Raw genomic sequence first — 16,266 nt, 5'->3', positions numbered from 1 at the left:
TGCTAAATTACAAACATAGGAGCTTGCTGGAGGGTCTGATAGGCTCGTGAGTGTCCGTCATGTTTGTGTTGTGGATAGCATAACTATCACATTACACGAATCATATCCTCTCATTCTAAATAAATGCACCAGTAGTCAATGATTGGACATTAGTTTAAAGCTGCCAACAATTACATCAGCATTAGAATTTGTGCAAAATTGTAGAAACCTGGAAATCCACAATGAGGAGGGAAAAACAGGACGAAGCTGTAGAGGAAAGGCAGATGTGGCCAAAAGTCCTACAAATGTTGCACCTCACAAGTTAAAAATGGATCTAAAATGACAAAACTGTGTCTCTATTTACCAGGAGCAAGCCCACACAAGTGGACATGCTTGTCTACCTCCTGTATTTGTGTTTATTCCCTCAAACACAATCTTTGTGACATATATATTTTTGTCTCTCTTCATTGGCTGAGCATTGTTTCTTCTTCACCCTGGTTGTTCTACCTCTTCCCAGCCTCCTTTCTCCTTCCCTCCCCTCTTCCCCTGTCATTTGCTTAATTAAGGAGCACACAAGCATCTGTTAGCCTGCAGCCTGCCTTTGTGGCGCCTTTGTGGCGAGACACGCACCTTACATGGCTTAGCTAATGTGATTGTGTGATTTGGCCTCGGCGCGTTGTATTCGCTCAAAAATTAAACTGTGCCCGATGAAGACGAGGTTTGGTTTAGAAGTTGGGAGCGCGGAATACTTTCCTCTAGGATTAAGATCTTTTGATGCCACCACAGTTATTATCTTGATACCTTTCTGTGAGATTAAACAGATAGGGTCACAGTTTTCCTTTTATGTGCACGTAATCTGTCGGCTTTTCTAAATTGAATTGGACCGTGGTCACTTGATTAGGACTAAACATCTTCGATTTGCTGAAAACACGCGAGAGCCCATCAGGAAAATCCATTTTAAACCCTTTAATGTCTTCAGAAAGCATGTAGATGGAGAATGCGGGTTGTTCCTCTCTGCATTGTCACACCTAACTGCAGAATTCCTCTTTCTAATGTGCTACTACATGCGCATTGACCCAGCGTTTCTTTGTCTTTCGCTGCAGATTGGCTCCCGGTGGAAAGATGTGGTCAGCAAATGTATCAAAGGTCACTTCCAGCCTCTCCTCCTTTTTTACTCCAACCCTGACGGGAGCGCTATCACCACGGACGATGCCTCGAGACAGAACAGCAGCCACTACAAGACCCCCGTCAACGGGGAAGTGCAAGGTACGCAAATCAGTTCTGTTGACAATCATAATTCTGATTGTGCCAACCTTTATGGCAACGAGGATCCTAATAAAGAGCAGCTCATGTTGGCATTTAAAATCCTGATTATCGGGTTAGATTAAGCGTTGATTGTGTGTGGAAATGACATCACTGTTGTTCTTTTTCTTTGCATTCACCGGTTACAATCACATCCCAAATGACCTTTTTAATTGTAATCATAAAACACCCAGTAATGTGAAACCGAGGTGAGCAGCTGTCTGTATTTTTAGCCTTGATATTAGAGTGGTGAATGGAAAAACTGTGAAAACGGTTTTCTAAATGCAACATTAGTTTTGCCAAAAAGTTTGTCTCCGAGTGATTCATCTTGAAATTCAAATTTAGTTTCTGATCTTGGAGCTGGGTTGTTTGTTCAGTGAGCTGAAGTGTAACTTATTTATCTTCTTTTGACCCACTTGCCTCTGTACTTTCAGATGGAGTTTGGCTAAGTTTTTGACAAAGAACAAACATGATCTCGTGTAGAAATACGAAAATACCTCTTTTTTTACTTCACACAGAATTCTTGCTGTGCTGCTAGTTTATTTAAATTAGCACCTTTGCTCCCTCTCTGCACTTTGAATGAACTGTAAACAAAACCGGAATTCCAAATGAGAGAAACATTTGCAAGCTCTTTATTTTAACGTGTAAAATCCAAAATCATATTTGTTTCCTCTGCTGCCGGGCAGCAATGAAAATTTGTTGATGACAACAGCTGAACATCTCTGCTATTGGGATTAAATATCCCTGGATTTGTGTGGATAGGGAGGTTTTTATCCCCTTTAAAGATCCTCCTCCAACCCTCCATGCTGGCCGTGCCCCAGGTCCAAGCTGTGGCAGCCGCTCACTGTCCATCAGAGCTGACAGGGCGGCCGACTAAACTGGATGATCCTCCAAAAACCAAGAGGAACATTGTGTGGATTTTGCAATTTGAATTGACTTTCTTAGTTTCAGGTGAACTCGGCGTGCTCTTCGATGCCAAATTCACATTTTATTTTGCACCTTGAGGTTATTGTCTTTTTCCTGGAAAAGGAAAATCCAAAATTAATGACCTTAGCTTGATGTTTTTTTCCTCCCTCTGCAGGCTTTGAGTCTCCAGTTTCAGCCCCCAAGAAGCTGGACCTCACCAGAGAGAACCTGAATGCTCTGTTGGGCCACGATTCCTTCAAACAGAAGACCCCTTCGACCTTCAGCAGGGGTAGTGCTCAGACCAGCGGAGGACGGGGACCAGGTAAGGGAAAACATGCGAAAAGGATTGACAAAAGAGCATCTAGTTTTGATTCCTGGACTGATAGTTTCAAGTGTGTAAAGTACCTTTACTTGTTTTCACTGCAAATTGAAGAAAATTATCATTAGCAGTGTTAAACCGAGGTTTAAACACACAGTGTGCACTTTCTAGTGAATAAGAAAACATGCACAAAGACCGATGAGTCACATTGTGCGCTGGTTGTACTCATCGCTTCGAAAGACTGCTTATTTTATAAATATTTTTGTCCTCCGAGGGTGTAGACAAGCACAGATCCGGCATAGCAACTAGAGGAAGAGATAATTAAATGTCTTTGCTGTAAAACTAAATCTGCCCATGTTAGTAATACAGAGGGGATTAGGGACCCTCGTGGAGAAGAGAGGTCACAAAGAGTCGCCAATTCTGCACGTACTTAAGTGCAAGCAGAGAGAAGAGTGTAAAATTAGAAAAAGAGTTGCTAAGATGAGGAAAATGGCCCCATCTTTGATATTATTGCACATTGTGTTTTTTTTTCAATTCTTAATCATCGCGTTATGAATGTCCTTGAACTGCTGTCCATTGTTTCTCTCCACTTGAAAGTGTTTCCTTTAAGCTGTGGTGTAGGGAGAGAAGGCTTCAAGACAATGAAATGTCAGCAGTTGCCCACAGCTTTCACGAGCAGCAAAGTCAAATTTGAAGTCAAATTATTAGGCTGTGATTCATCATGTTGTGAACTGCTGCGTATTCTGCTTTTTTAAAAACCGAGCTGGATCCCAAAAACAGAATCTCAAAAACACCTGGTACTTTTTTTTCCTAACTGTCATTTCCTCTTCACAGTGCTTTCTTCTGAAATCTCAGACAGCTAACAAAGCTGCAGTATGATTATGTTACCTGCTGCCATTGTTAATCATTTTGCTTCAAAGCGAATGTCTGCCAAAGACGGGGCAGAGGAGCCTCTGCCATGTTTCCTCCCTGCTGCCTTTCCCCTCATGTAGCAGAAAATCTCCCGTATACATCAGCACACTGATGCGCTGTAAAGTTCACCTCTGTCTCCTCGCGCAGCAGCTGCTCAGTGCCTTGAGGGTGCTGGGGACTAAGAGGCAGAAAACAGCGACAAGAAAAAGGATGTAGTGACAATAGATATCGATATGTACACTGGGATAAAAATACTTTAATGGTGTCTGCAGTGGTGGAAATCTCCCCCTGCTTCAGCAGATTCTGCAGGTTTTTTTTCTTTTAAAAAGGTCAGCATTAATCACAAACTAGGTATATAATTCTTGTCTTTCAACAGGGGAAAATGTGTCCAATACATGACTTATCATTGTTTTTTTGTTTGTTTTTTTGTTAGTGAAAATCGGCGATCCCAGGAGTCGCTTAAAGGAGCTTTCTCGAGAAGTTGCCCAGAGAGTAGGAGAGGTTCGAGGGATGCATACGACCAGGAGAGAGCCGGACAGGAGCGGTCCGCGGAGGCCGGAGACCCGCCACAGAGGTTGGTGGTAGATCTATAGGACTAGACTGCAGATGCAATACCGCACGGACACATGAGAATCGCCAGGCATTATGATACAAAAGGCTAGCCCTCCACTTCCCCCGGCCCTTATGTAACCCTCGGTTCGGGAGCAATGTGTCAGAAAGGGGATTAAGTGCTGACGTCTGTTGGAGCCTGCCTTGATCCCCCCTCTCTCATAGTCAGAGCTATTGGTTCCTCTGTCTGTGGTCTACATGAGTATTAACAAACAAATACAAGCAGATCAAACCAAACAGTGAGGAGTACAATTTGATTTAATTGAAGGATGGATTAAATTCCAAACTTCGCTCCTTCTCCTATGCATAGCAAACTGAGATTGTGTGTTCTAATCAGTATTCTGATTGTTTGATTCCTTTAATACTCCTTTAGTACATCACTGCTTTCAATTAAGTATCAGCGACGGGATTACGGTTGTAACACACACCAATTCCACCACATCCGTCTGGCACAGAGCTCACGTCCCGTTATGAGCAAATGCAGTCGGCTAAAGGAGGCTAGCGCCGTAGTTATGATGAACGGCAAGGCTACGAGTGACAGTATAGTTAATGTAAGTAGTATAAATTTCCCCAAGTACGGCTCGTGCCCAGGCTAGCACTTTGCTATGAAGTATTTCTCAGAAACACAGCACTCGAAAAAGCTTCTGCAGCGTTGCTTCTCATACTGAATTGTGAGATAAGTTCAGGGAATTTCTAAATGATCTCCGACAGTATTGATTTAGACTTGTTACAGACTTCCAAAATGATCCATAGCCTTGTGTACTGTTGACAACGTTGAGCTGGAGGCAGAAACTCTCCAAAACACACCACTTTCGTATATATATGGCCAAAAATGTAGACAGCCATGTTTCAAGTGATTTAACTGTGGCACACAGTCAGCAAAATCCAAAGCAATAGGGACTCCATCTCCTGCGGGCTTATTTCCAAGGACTGACAGTTATATGCAGTATTAAATTCACTTTTTGTACACTCACACACACCGCTACAACAGATCAGATTTTCCCAGTCATTTAGATGAGGACTCCCACACAAAGCATGCAGCCCCTGAATGAAGCACTGCCAGCTTTAGGTGAGGAAAATGCAATTTAAATGAAGATTTTGCTCAACACAAGTCTTTTGTTTGTTTTTCTTTACCCTCACTGGAACATTTCCCTTTCACAATTCAGCAGAATTATCTTGTTGATTTTGTTCAGAGAATAAAGGCAGAGTGGTGTCGAGAGACTCTGCTGCATGGATAAATAAGTGCATGTATGGTATGCATGTATAGTTGACGTGAATGTCTCCAGGAAAGATGTCAAGTCATGTATTTTTAAAGTGGCTATTATGGCTGGAGGTGTCTTTGGAGAACGCAGAGTCGCACGCTGTCTTGTGCACACATGTCACTTCTCCATTTGGGGAAACACACACGAGTATATATTTATACATAGAGAAACACACCACTTTGTCGTCAGTATCTGCATGAACGTCTATACAAGTGCCCTCTGTGACACCGCCGCGGAAGGAAATCGACTCCTGGTGGCTGTAATTTACACCTTCCTGTCATCTGCACACATAAATGTCAGTAACTCTGTTGTAGTCATGCCCTTGCCTCACTTTCTGCCCAACCCGCTGTGTTTCCTGAGAGCAGCTTTGTGTCTTGGGGTCGAGGTGTCGGTGAAAGTCAATTTTTGGCCTTGGCAGCGTTATTCCTCACATTGTCTTTTGGCATCGTGGGGAAGAAAAGCAGACAAAATGCGCTGACCCATCCGAACGGGTCGTGTAGCGGTTAATTACTTGATTAAATGATTGATTTGACGCGTTCATGTAGAATTGACTTGAATTTTTGAAGGTGAGAGCGGTTTATTAATCCAAAAACATCATCATTTTATGAGGTTTGAGACTCACAAACAACATAAAAACATACACTGATGAAAATTAGATTAAAACGAGGTTTCATAAATAAACAAGGGGAGATGTGCAAAGCTGCATCAAAAAGTAGTGACAGTCTAACACAACACAAGTCCTCAAACAAGAAGCCTGCCCAACACCATCTATCTCTGATTTATTAGCTTGAACAATAAAATCCAGTGATGTTTTCAAAAACATGCTGAGCTGTTAAATTTCTCATGAAACCTCTTTTGCTCAGATCCAGGTCAGGACAGGATCTACTCCCGCTCTGCCTCCCCTCCAGAGAACGGCTTCAAACAACACATGGAGACTCGACTGTACAGCAGCCAAGGAAAAGGTCCCATTCGGGCCGAGCGAACGCCGCAGCTCGGTGGCCGGTCCCCCCACGAACCCTCCCGCTCCCACTCCAGGGTCCAAGTGCTGCCCAGTGTGCCCACAATAAGTAGTGGGCACCACAGCCGGAGACTGGAGCACCTGTCCAACGGGTACGACACCGACAGCAGCCAAGACTCCCGGGAGCGCTCTGGAAGCGCAGGCCGTAGTAGGTCCAGTCGGCCGTGGAAGCCCATGCGGGAGGCGCTGAACGTGGACAGCGTTTTGAGCGGCGGAAATTCAGTAAGTCAAGAGCGAAGGCAGCACAGCCCTCGGAGAAGACCCAGTAGTCAGTCGCCCTCGCGTGACCGAGAGCGAGACAGGGATTACACGTGGGGAGGCCGGGAAGAACGGAAACCCAAGAGCCTGATGACCATCTATGAGGACGAGCAGAGGCACGAAACCGGTGGCAGCCGAAGCTCGCTGGACTCAGATGGCCGAGGGGGACACAGCGACAAGGACAGATCTAAGGGCTCGGCGACGCTTAAAGTCCGCAATGACAACTGGAAGATCCAGAGAACTGAATCTGGATATGAAAGCAGTGACAGGCTCAGCAACGGCTCAGCAAATCTCGACTCACCTGTTGTGGAGAACCTGTCTTCCAAGGACCTCCGGCCCATACCCGAGCTGCATCTGATGAGGTAAAACAGACATTTTTTACGAGCCAAGTGCACCTAAACGTGGCACTACAAAGCGTGACACAGAAATAGCTGACACACTTCTTGCTGTGTGACACCAGCGTGTGAATGCTGCTTTGTCATCCCGTGCCTTACTCATTTAAAGACGGGAGTCTCAAAGGTGCTGCCATTTTTAAATAATTAAGCATTACAAACAAACTGCTCTAAGAATAGCAGGACCCATTTAACATAAATGCACACAAGGCAGATACGCAAACCTTATTATGCTGGGCTGTCATTTGCTGGCTTTGTAGTGCAGGTCTTGTTTGGAGATAATGATCCCAAGTAGCTGACAACTCCTTTGCTCAGTGGGGAGAGCCGGCAGACAGCAGACTTCCTCAGCCGCTGGTGCATTATTTAAGCCCGTCTGTTGACACTATATTACTAAGATACCTCCTCAATTATTAATTCTTCAACATATGGTTATGCTGTTCTGGGAAAATGTAATAAAATGTGATGTTATTCGGATGTTGTGGTATTTGTTAGGTCAGTATGTTGTAATCAATAGACTTTGCAGCAGATAAAAAGCACTTAAGGGAAAAGGAAACTGTTTTGCTGTGAATCTCAGCAAAAAATGTAAGTCTTAAGCACTACTTTGTTTTTGACAGGAGGCTTATTCTTTGCATTGTTGCTTGGATTTGTTTCAATGATACCACTGTGCTTTATTCATATTGCAAATATATATGAAGGCTACAATCATAATTCTGGATGCAAACTCTGAACTATTTTCTTAACCTATAGTTGGCAACTTCATCAACAAATAATTGCTCAGTCTTCAAGCCAAATGAAGTCCTGTAGACATTAGTCCATATGCTCATACATGCTTTTTTTTTTTAACTGTGTTCACACTGTAATAATGACTTGGTTGACAGTAGGTAAACTGCTTAAATACAGACCATAAACTCTGTCCAGAATCCACTAACAGACACATAAGACTTCATCATGGTGGTATGTTGCTAGCTAAACGTGCAAAATGCCCAGAATCGCCGTTAGTCCGAGTGATCGCCTCCTTAATTCACTACAATATTAAACTCAAACAAACTGGAGTCGTCCATCCATTAAACAGTAAGATGCTCCACCTGGTGGTGCAATGAGGTACTACAGATAATGTACAATGCATTTTCTCTCACATGCATGCCCGTTTATCTTCTTAGTGAATTCATTTTTTATTGGGCCAACTTCTAGCATCAATTAATCTCTTAATTATTACTCATTGACATCCCTTGCCACATGGTTCAAGTTTAAAGACTCAGTCGCAGCACATCTTTCTCCTTTTAAGTGGTTTATACGATATCATTTTTTAAAAATATCCTGCAGCCTTCCTCAATAAATGAGTAATTTCATTTACTTTCTATTTTAGGGATCATTTTCCTCAGAGAAGAAGTGATGACTTTAAGGCCGACATGTTGCACTCCACGTTTTCTGCTGGTAAGTATCTCAGTCTCACTTTTTTTTTGCGATCATGTCGACAAATAAAAAAAAAAGTACATGTTCCATGTTACACAGTGGAAATAAATGGAAGTAACACTCTTTTGCAAAGGCTTGGCCCTGACATCGAAGAAATTTCCTCTGCCCAATAGACTTCCGTGTGTTATAAGGACCTGAAACATTAAGATAGTACTCTGCAATTTCCTTGATTTATTGTTCCATCAGTGGTGTTAAGGTCACCGTCTGATTGAAGGGATACTGTATGGAAATAAGTGTAGCGTGCTTCCTGACTGACTGGCCTTGACCTTTTTTCCTGAGTAAAGTTTATGCTATGCTGCACGCAGAGAAAATGCACATGAGCTTGAACATAGAGAAGAAAAAGAAGCCTTCAAAATCTCAGGTTTTTATTTAGTTGTTTGTCCTTCCTGGTGCAGAAAATCAAAGAACAAATAGAAAAGGGAAAAAAAGAAACCCTCAAGGTTATTGGTAACTACTTACTGCAAGGAATAATTTCTCCTTTTTTAGAATAACTTTTAGGATGCAAAATCTGGGGTGAAAATCAGGCACAACTGCTGTTTAAGAAAAAATAAGTTATGTGTCTCAACTGTGAGGTTTTTTAATTATCTGCTAGACAGGACGGAGGGAGATAAGATGACATGAATAGCACTGGAGGGGGGGTTTGTCGCCTGGACGCCCTTCACATTCTTTATCTGGCTCTATCTGCTCGCCGATACACAGCTTCAGCACAGAAATATCTCTTAAACGAACAAATATCTTGGAAAATGCTTCGCTAATTCCCCTCAACAGGAAAAACACCGAGTTAATCCTGAATTAGAGGGGGGAGATGAGCGAGCTTGTAGGGGCACATCCAGCTGTGACCGGCCAGGCAGAAAATACCGTGACTGGACCTGTCACAAGGTGGAATTCAAACACGACTCAAAACAAAATGCCACTTTCAAGTTTCCGAAGAAACGGCGGCTCGAGTTTTATCTGCCTTTTAGATTTATTCAGAGTTAAATATAGCTTTAGAAGAAGTGTGAGGAGTTTGGGGGGAGGAAGTAGAGGCGGTGCTCATCTTATTATCGGCCTGTGAGCATCAGCACATGTAGAGTGACGATTAGTTTTCACATTTCTCTCAAGAATTTTGTCATTATAATTATTACGACTCTTTATCTGACAAAATCTATGTTTAACTAACTTCACAAACCTGTTTTGCAGCGCTGTCTGTAAAATATGTTTTATATTTGTATGACAAACACTCATTAATGCTTACTCACTTAGCCCGTTCGCCCCCTAGTGCCGTTAAGGAGTCATGACGCACCTAACTCGCTTCCTCTTTTAAAGATTCATTATTTGTTTAATTGTCCAACCCTAAACCCAGCTTAAAATTTTTTTTTTTTTTAAATAGCGACTTTGAGGACTATTCTCCACTAGCTATTTTAAAAAATGGGTATGGGATATTTACGCCCTGCTGCCCGCAAATTGTATTGACAAGCTTGCAGTAAATGTGTCCAGAGTCAATTTGGCCTGAGTTCAGTGATGGTAGTCTGGCATGAGCTGCTGTTTCAGAGAAGCCTGAGCAGATTCCAGTAGTCCATTAAAGTCCAAAATCCTTTCTGAAAGCACATTCGTGTGGGAGGGCTGTTGTGAGGAATCGCAGTCGACGTTTTTACCGCCGACATTTGTTCTTACGGCGGTTTTGTTGCATCTGAGCGTGGACTTTTAAGTCTGCATCTCGGCGGATTTTGATCACCTCGGTGACACACTTTCGCTCTGAAGGCTGGATTGGAGACTCCAATCTGCTTTCTTTATCTTCATCAGAAATCCATTCTGGCTGTATCATCTCCACACTCCATAAACAGAGGAGTGGCGTCTACAAATAAAGGCTAAACTAAACCAGCTGCTTGCAAAGTGCTCCTGTCTGAAAAAGCAGAACGGAGAGAAGAAGATAGATTATCATGGTGAATTTCTCCGATTAAATGGATTTCTCCTCCGCTGCGTTTGTTTGCGTACGTCTTGAGCGGTGGGTGTCCGTGGTGAGAGCCATAATGCTACGCGGCTTAGCTGGCCCGCTGACGCCACCTAACAAGCCAAGTGACTGATGCGATAATAATAAGTGTTAATGCCGTCGGATGAAATTTATATTGTGGAGTTTGGCTTGCTGTTTCCGAGCTTGTGCCGTATCAACACACACACAGGAACAACAGCTATTTCCTCTTGATGGAGGACTTTCTGTCCACGAGCAGATACAATTTCAAAACTTGAGGTTCATTTTTCCTCTCCGCACACAGCAGTTCACGTCCTCATGACAAGCCGAGCTGCGAATGTGCATGCACTCGTGATTGATGTTCAAGAATTTTAAGTACCCCAGACAGCAGAACGCACAGAACTACAAATCTCAGCTTGACAGCCTTAGAACTGAAATGTGTAGAGTTTTTTCTTTTTTTTTTTTTTTGTCACATCAACAAAACTTCAAAGAGCCGCTGAGAAATTTTGCATGTACAATTTTTCAAAACCTAGTTAGGGTTTGCTTTCATGGTCTGTACCGAGGCACATTTTCTGTTTCCTGAGGGAGTGTCACACTTGAAATAATTGCAGTAATGTCAGATCGCTGCTCTCCTTCCCCTCAGTGTCCCGAATAACCTTTTGAGTTGGAAACAGGAGCTCCCAGACAGGTGTCTCTCTCTTAAACATTTTTCCTCAAGCTAAACGTATAGCATCACACAGTTTGCGAACAACTCGACTTTATGCTTTCCAGTTAGCACGGGAATGTCGGGGAAGCTTTACTGTACGTGTCGCGGTTTAGATAGGACGCCGAATGCAGCTGAAGCTCGGTCTAATCCACTGTACATGGAGGGTTTCCCAGCCAAGTGCAGTAGGCCATGTAAACAGCAGGGCGCTTTGACTGCATCTGTCTTGCTGGCGTCTGCCTAAAACTTCGCTGAGATTACTCTCCTCTGGATGGCAGCCAGACGTTAAACCCCAAGAACAGATTTTTCTGTACGTTTCAGAAGAGTAACATTTTCTGTTTCCTGAAAAAACTTTTGATTTTAAAGTACCAGACAGTCTCGCAAGTTTCTCTGTTTAGCATTTTCTTGGCATCGGCGCACGCGATCATAAAGGGAGGGGATGAGAACGCGCTGTAAACTCCATCACTTTATATTTTTTGAAAATGATATTGTCAGAGTTGCTTGCCAACATTTCAGATCAGCAACATCAAATTGCCACACGGACTTAGCAGCTTAAAAATGCAATAGTGTTGTGGATTAGATGGTTTTTATTGTCCCCGGGGGGCAATTTGGCTCGCAAACAGTAGTTAACGCAACCAATGCACGCTGTAAAACGAATAAAAGGCATAAATACATGCATTAAATGTACAGTGTGTGTCATCATAATAAAGTTGCAATGAGCAGTGAGGGGATGTGAAGTCTCCAGTCTGACCCTGGCGTAATTGCATGCCAGCACAAAGGATTTAGCCACTAATGCTTTGAGAGCACAGGGAGAGGAGAAAAAAAAAAAAAAAAGAGGGTCTGCTGACACATCACAGATGGTCCTCAGCAACTCACTCTCCTCCTTGTCCTGTTTGTCAGCTGTCGTCTGTCTCAGGCCTTGTAAATCACGCCCGCCCTGCTAACTTGGCAAAGCCCCACCCAGGGATGCGTTTCTAAACGTTAGCAGCGTGGTTCAGACCCTAAAATGCTGCTATCTTTTCCCTTTTTACTCTCTCCTCTAAACTAGTTATATTATGGTTTTATTAGGACTGTAAACTCAAAGCAAACAGGGCCTGGATATGAACCCAAATTCCCTTTGAGGGGCCACGTTCTTTGGCTGGATTAGACAGTCAGAGTGGTACACAGGGGGCCTGAGGGAGCTCTGCCAGACTCGCTGCTTTGATACTTCCTCTCCCAGCACCAGGCAGAGGGCCTCACCGTGACCCCTGTTAGATAACATGTCTTTGCTGGAGAAACAGAAAAATAATATTGCAGCCATGCTCTACTAGAAGCCCATGACAGATGTTACCTGGCGTGTTTTTGTAGCCATATGCTAGCCATGACTGCAAATTAGTGTCTCACGAGGATTCGTTTTTGTCTAGATGAACAAGGAAGAAAATCTCCAGATCCGCAAGACGCCAACATCCTATCTGGGCAACCCATACAAAGGTAAAAAAAAGAGTTTTAACGAAGCACACAGTGTTGGTGAAATGTTTCAGACGAGCTGCCAGTTACAACACCAGTGTTTGTGTTTGTGTGCTGTGACAGAAAAAGAGCCTTCCGATACACGCCGGGGATCCTGGAGAGGAACAGCGGCCTGGACAGCGAGCGGGAGGACAACGTGGACGGCAGCCCTGTGAGCCCCGTGCCTCCTTACTTAGCTAAAACCAGCAGTTCTGAGTGGAACAGCTCCGACGACCTTGCTGGACCTTTCTCTGAACAAGAAGAGACTGGCAGCGGCCACACGGACCATTTCTCGCACAACTACCCCCCACCTTTACCCCCCAAGACTTTTGGCAGCGGCCACCCAGACCCATCTGGCGTCCACTCCCTGCCACCAGAGGTGCCAGCACGGTTGAGCCCCCGCAATGAACCCAAAAATGGCCTGTCCCCTCTCTCGCACACCACCCTCCGGCGGTGGATTGAGACGCCCGCCGAGCACAGGCTTTCATCCGACGCCAGCTCCAAGTCGGGGTCGTCGGACCAGGACAGGAACGATCTGTCGGCCAGCGAGAGCGACGAGAGGTTACCCAGCCCAAAGCCCGGACACGACGACGGTACGGACTCCCCCTCTCTGACGGACATGGTTCTTCCCACCACTTACTTTTCTGTGGATAACTGTATGACAGACACGTACCGGGCCAAGTACCACAAGAGGCCGGCCTTGTACATGAGAGCCGAGGACCACACGTCATCGGGGGAGAGCGATGTCGAAGGGAGGGGGTTACCTTTGCCAGATCCACTAGAGCCTTCCAAAAGCAGAACAGAATCAGGTACACCAAAGTGCAGGATGCTTTTCACACACTTTCCATTTTGACCTTTCTTTTCAATTCATCCATTGACTCTGTGTTGTTTTGCAGGTTATTCTACAACTAAGACTACTGCAAAGTGGAATCCAGTCACTCAGAAAGGACTCGATGAGCACGGGTTCCTATGACTCCTACCAACGACCCCGTGACTGGACGCCAAAAGGAATCGTTATGCACTACGACTGCTGCACAGTTTGACTCCTTCCAACGGGGATGTGTGCTTTCTCTCGTCACGCAGGAAAGTTGGACACGAAACTGGATGCCAAAGAGATTGTTTCAAAAGAAATTAAAAGAACGGCAGGTGTCTTCAGTTTAGCTATCCGGCTCCTAAAAAGCTCTGGATAGTGAATTTGCACAGTAGAGAGTGTAGAAAGGTACAAAAAGAATCATGCCTGAAACATTATGCTGGTAAAGGTTCGCAAAGAATGTGTCACATAAAGCCACTTTACCACACAAGAGATTAAGAGATTTATTTCACATGCAGAAAAACAAACGCTGTTCCTTGCAGTTCTCGCGCATCTTATGGAATGCTTTACTCCCGTTTCAGTGTTATGAGGTGTCTGCCCGATTTCCGTCTGTCTTGGACACCTGCCTTTCAGTGGGTTTTGATGAGCTGTAGTCAGAACTTGGGTATTTCTTTTTGTAGATTTCGGAAGTAATCATGGGCACACTTTTGGCACGGCTTTAAAAAATGGATCCCAAGGATCCGCGTGAATGTGAATCTCCAGGACGCCCACGTTGGTTCTCGGCTGATGTCTTTGCACAATTGTTAAAGTGGAGGAAAAAAAAAAAGCTAACAGACTTCGGTTCTTGTTTGTACGTGGAGCTTAATGACCTCTGCAAATAACCAGCATCGGTTTTTCTTCTATCTGCCTCTGTCAAACTTTCTCCAGAGGAGGTGCGATAAAACCAAAATAACTCGCCCGTGAGCGTTTCCAGGAGTTGTAAGGTGATGGGTACACATGTTGAATCAATCGCTCGTCTTGCAGAGAAGTGCGCGGCACATCCCCGTCTCCTCACATGCACACCTGCACATATCCCATCATCTTTACATATTTACTGTGTCTCTGTGTCTTTGCACTGTGTTTCTCGTTTATTATTATGTTTTTATTTTTACACTCCTCGCGGTTATATTATTTTCGTCCGTAGAAGAATCAGTTTAATTTCTCAGTCGTTTCTTAAAAATAGCTCCTGTTAGATGCAAGTCTGCGCTGGTGGGACGCGAACATGTCACAGTGTAGTCGCGTCGGAACAGAACAGACGGCTCTTCTTGTTTTGTGTTTTGTTTTTTTTGAAGGGGGTTATTAATAATATGTTGTAACTTTGGCTAGTTTACTATTTTCGGTTCAGATGTTATATATATATATATATATATATGCAGCAGACTAATGCACAGTGCCTTTTGTATTTTTCTATGTCAAGGCAAGATTGAATTGGAGCCATGATTTGTACAATTGTTTGATTTTAAAGAATTTTTGTAACATTTAATTTTATTTTTATTGATTGTTAAGAATAAACGATTTTATTTAACCATATCCGTGTGTCAAGCTGTGGTGTATCCAATAGTTGGAGGTTCAATGCATAGCAGTGCTGATGTTAAAACCTGGTCAATGTGCTATTTTTAGTATTCAAATATACTGTCCCCTGTTATAAACCCACATGCAAATTATTGAACGAAGCAGCTGCTGAGAATTGTGGAGTTTTGCTGCCACCTGCAGTCTTGTGTCTTGAGTGCAGCTGCTGATATGAGGCTGCAGAAATAAACATCCACTGATTGTCCAAATGCAGCTGCTTTGCTATAAAGTCAGAACAGAAACTTGCAATTCAATGAAAATTGAGTTTGAATTTACTTTGCTATTTTGAACTATTTTAGTTTAATCTTGGGGCTGCAAGGTGGTGCAGTTGGTAGCACTGTTGCAAGAAGGTCGCGTCCAGGTGAGGACACCTGGAATCTTTCTGCGTGGAGTCTCCATGTTCTCCCCGTGCAGTGTGGGTTCTCTCCGGGTTCTCCGGCTTCCTCCCACACAGTCCAAAAACATGTTGAGGTTAATTGGTGATTCTAAATTGTCTGTAGGTGTGAATGTGAGTGTGCTTGGTTGTCTGTCTCTAAGTGTAGCCCTGTGATAGACTGGTGACCTGTCCAGGGTGTCCCCTGCCTTCACCCTGAGTCAGCTGGGATAGACTCCAGCCCCCCATGACCCTAGTGAGGATTAAGTGATGCATAGATGATGGATGGATGGATAGTTTAATCTTTTCATAGTTTGAATCCTTAATAAGTTGCACATAAAACACTTGCTTGTGTGATGAGGCTGCAGCTTGGCTTGCTTTAACAAACAGGTACTTCTTTATCAACAAGGACAGCCAACATGTCAGGATGCTGAAGATATTTACCCCTTTTTTCAGCAGTTGCACACTCTAGAATAATCTAAATACAAGATTTATTTCAAGAAGCGTCACTGACCAGTATTGTGTATGGCTGCAAACTTTCTTAAAAACCATCAGATTTACTTTACCGTTAATGTTTTACAAAGTAGATCCAACGTACTTTCATTAACCTCATCATTAATAACGCTGAATCATGGGAGGTTTTTATATGGTTAAGCCACGCTGACATGCATTAATAAATCCCTTTCTGTCGCCGTCCGCCTGGCCTGTGGTTTCGCTGATAATAATAATAATTTCATTTTGGGATTATTGTGTGATTGGAGTGTTCTAACTTAATGAGACTGGTTTGCAGTATCTTGTTAATAATCTAAAGCTGCCTGAAAGTTTGAAACATCATTCTGTTATCTTGATGAGTCAGAAAAATAACATGCTGTGTTCGTCCTGAAGAGGGAACTAGAGGACTTTGCAGG

General features: G+C 43.6%; 1 protein-coding gene across 2 annotated transcripts in view; it reads left to right on the top strand.

Moving 5' to 3' along the window:
- Positions 1 to 14,946, top strand: part of usp53a (ubiquitin specific peptidase 53a) — a 30,166-nt gene extending 15,220 nt beyond the window's left edge. For both annotated transcript variants that reach the window (XM_008286038.1, XM_008286039.1), the window contains exons 10-17: positions 1,083 to 1,245; positions 2,363 to 2,509; positions 3,852 to 3,992; positions 6,153 to 6,927; positions 8,324 to 8,391; positions 12,485 to 12,551; positions 12,651 to 13,375; positions 13,463 to 14,946. In XM_008286038.1, coding sequence (XP_008284260.1) covers positions 1,083 to 1,245; positions 2,363 to 2,509; positions 3,852 to 3,992; positions 6,153 to 6,927; positions 8,324 to 8,391; positions 12,485 to 12,551; positions 12,651 to 13,375; positions 13,463 to 13,539 — 2,163 coding nt within the window. In that variant the 3' untranslated portion in view covers positions 13,540 to 14,946. The remainder of the gene's footprint in view (positions 1 to 1,082; positions 1,246 to 2,362; positions 2,510 to 3,851; positions 3,993 to 6,152; positions 6,928 to 8,323; positions 8,392 to 12,484; positions 12,552 to 12,650; positions 13,376 to 13,462) is intronic.
- The last annotated feature ends 1,320 nt before the right edge of the window (positions 14,947 to 16,266 follow it).

This window comes from Stegastes partitus, unplaced genomic scaffold (genome assembly GCF_000690725.1).
Source record: "Stegastes partitus isolate 25-593 unplaced genomic scaffold, Stegastes_partitus-1.0.2 Scaffold428, whole genome shotgun sequence".
NCBI lineage: Eukaryota > Metazoa > Chordata > Actinopteri > Pomacentridae > Stegastes > Stegastes partitus.
The sequence above is the reverse complement of the archived record's forward strand: the minus strand, read 5'-3'. Positions and strand labels throughout refer to the sequence as shown.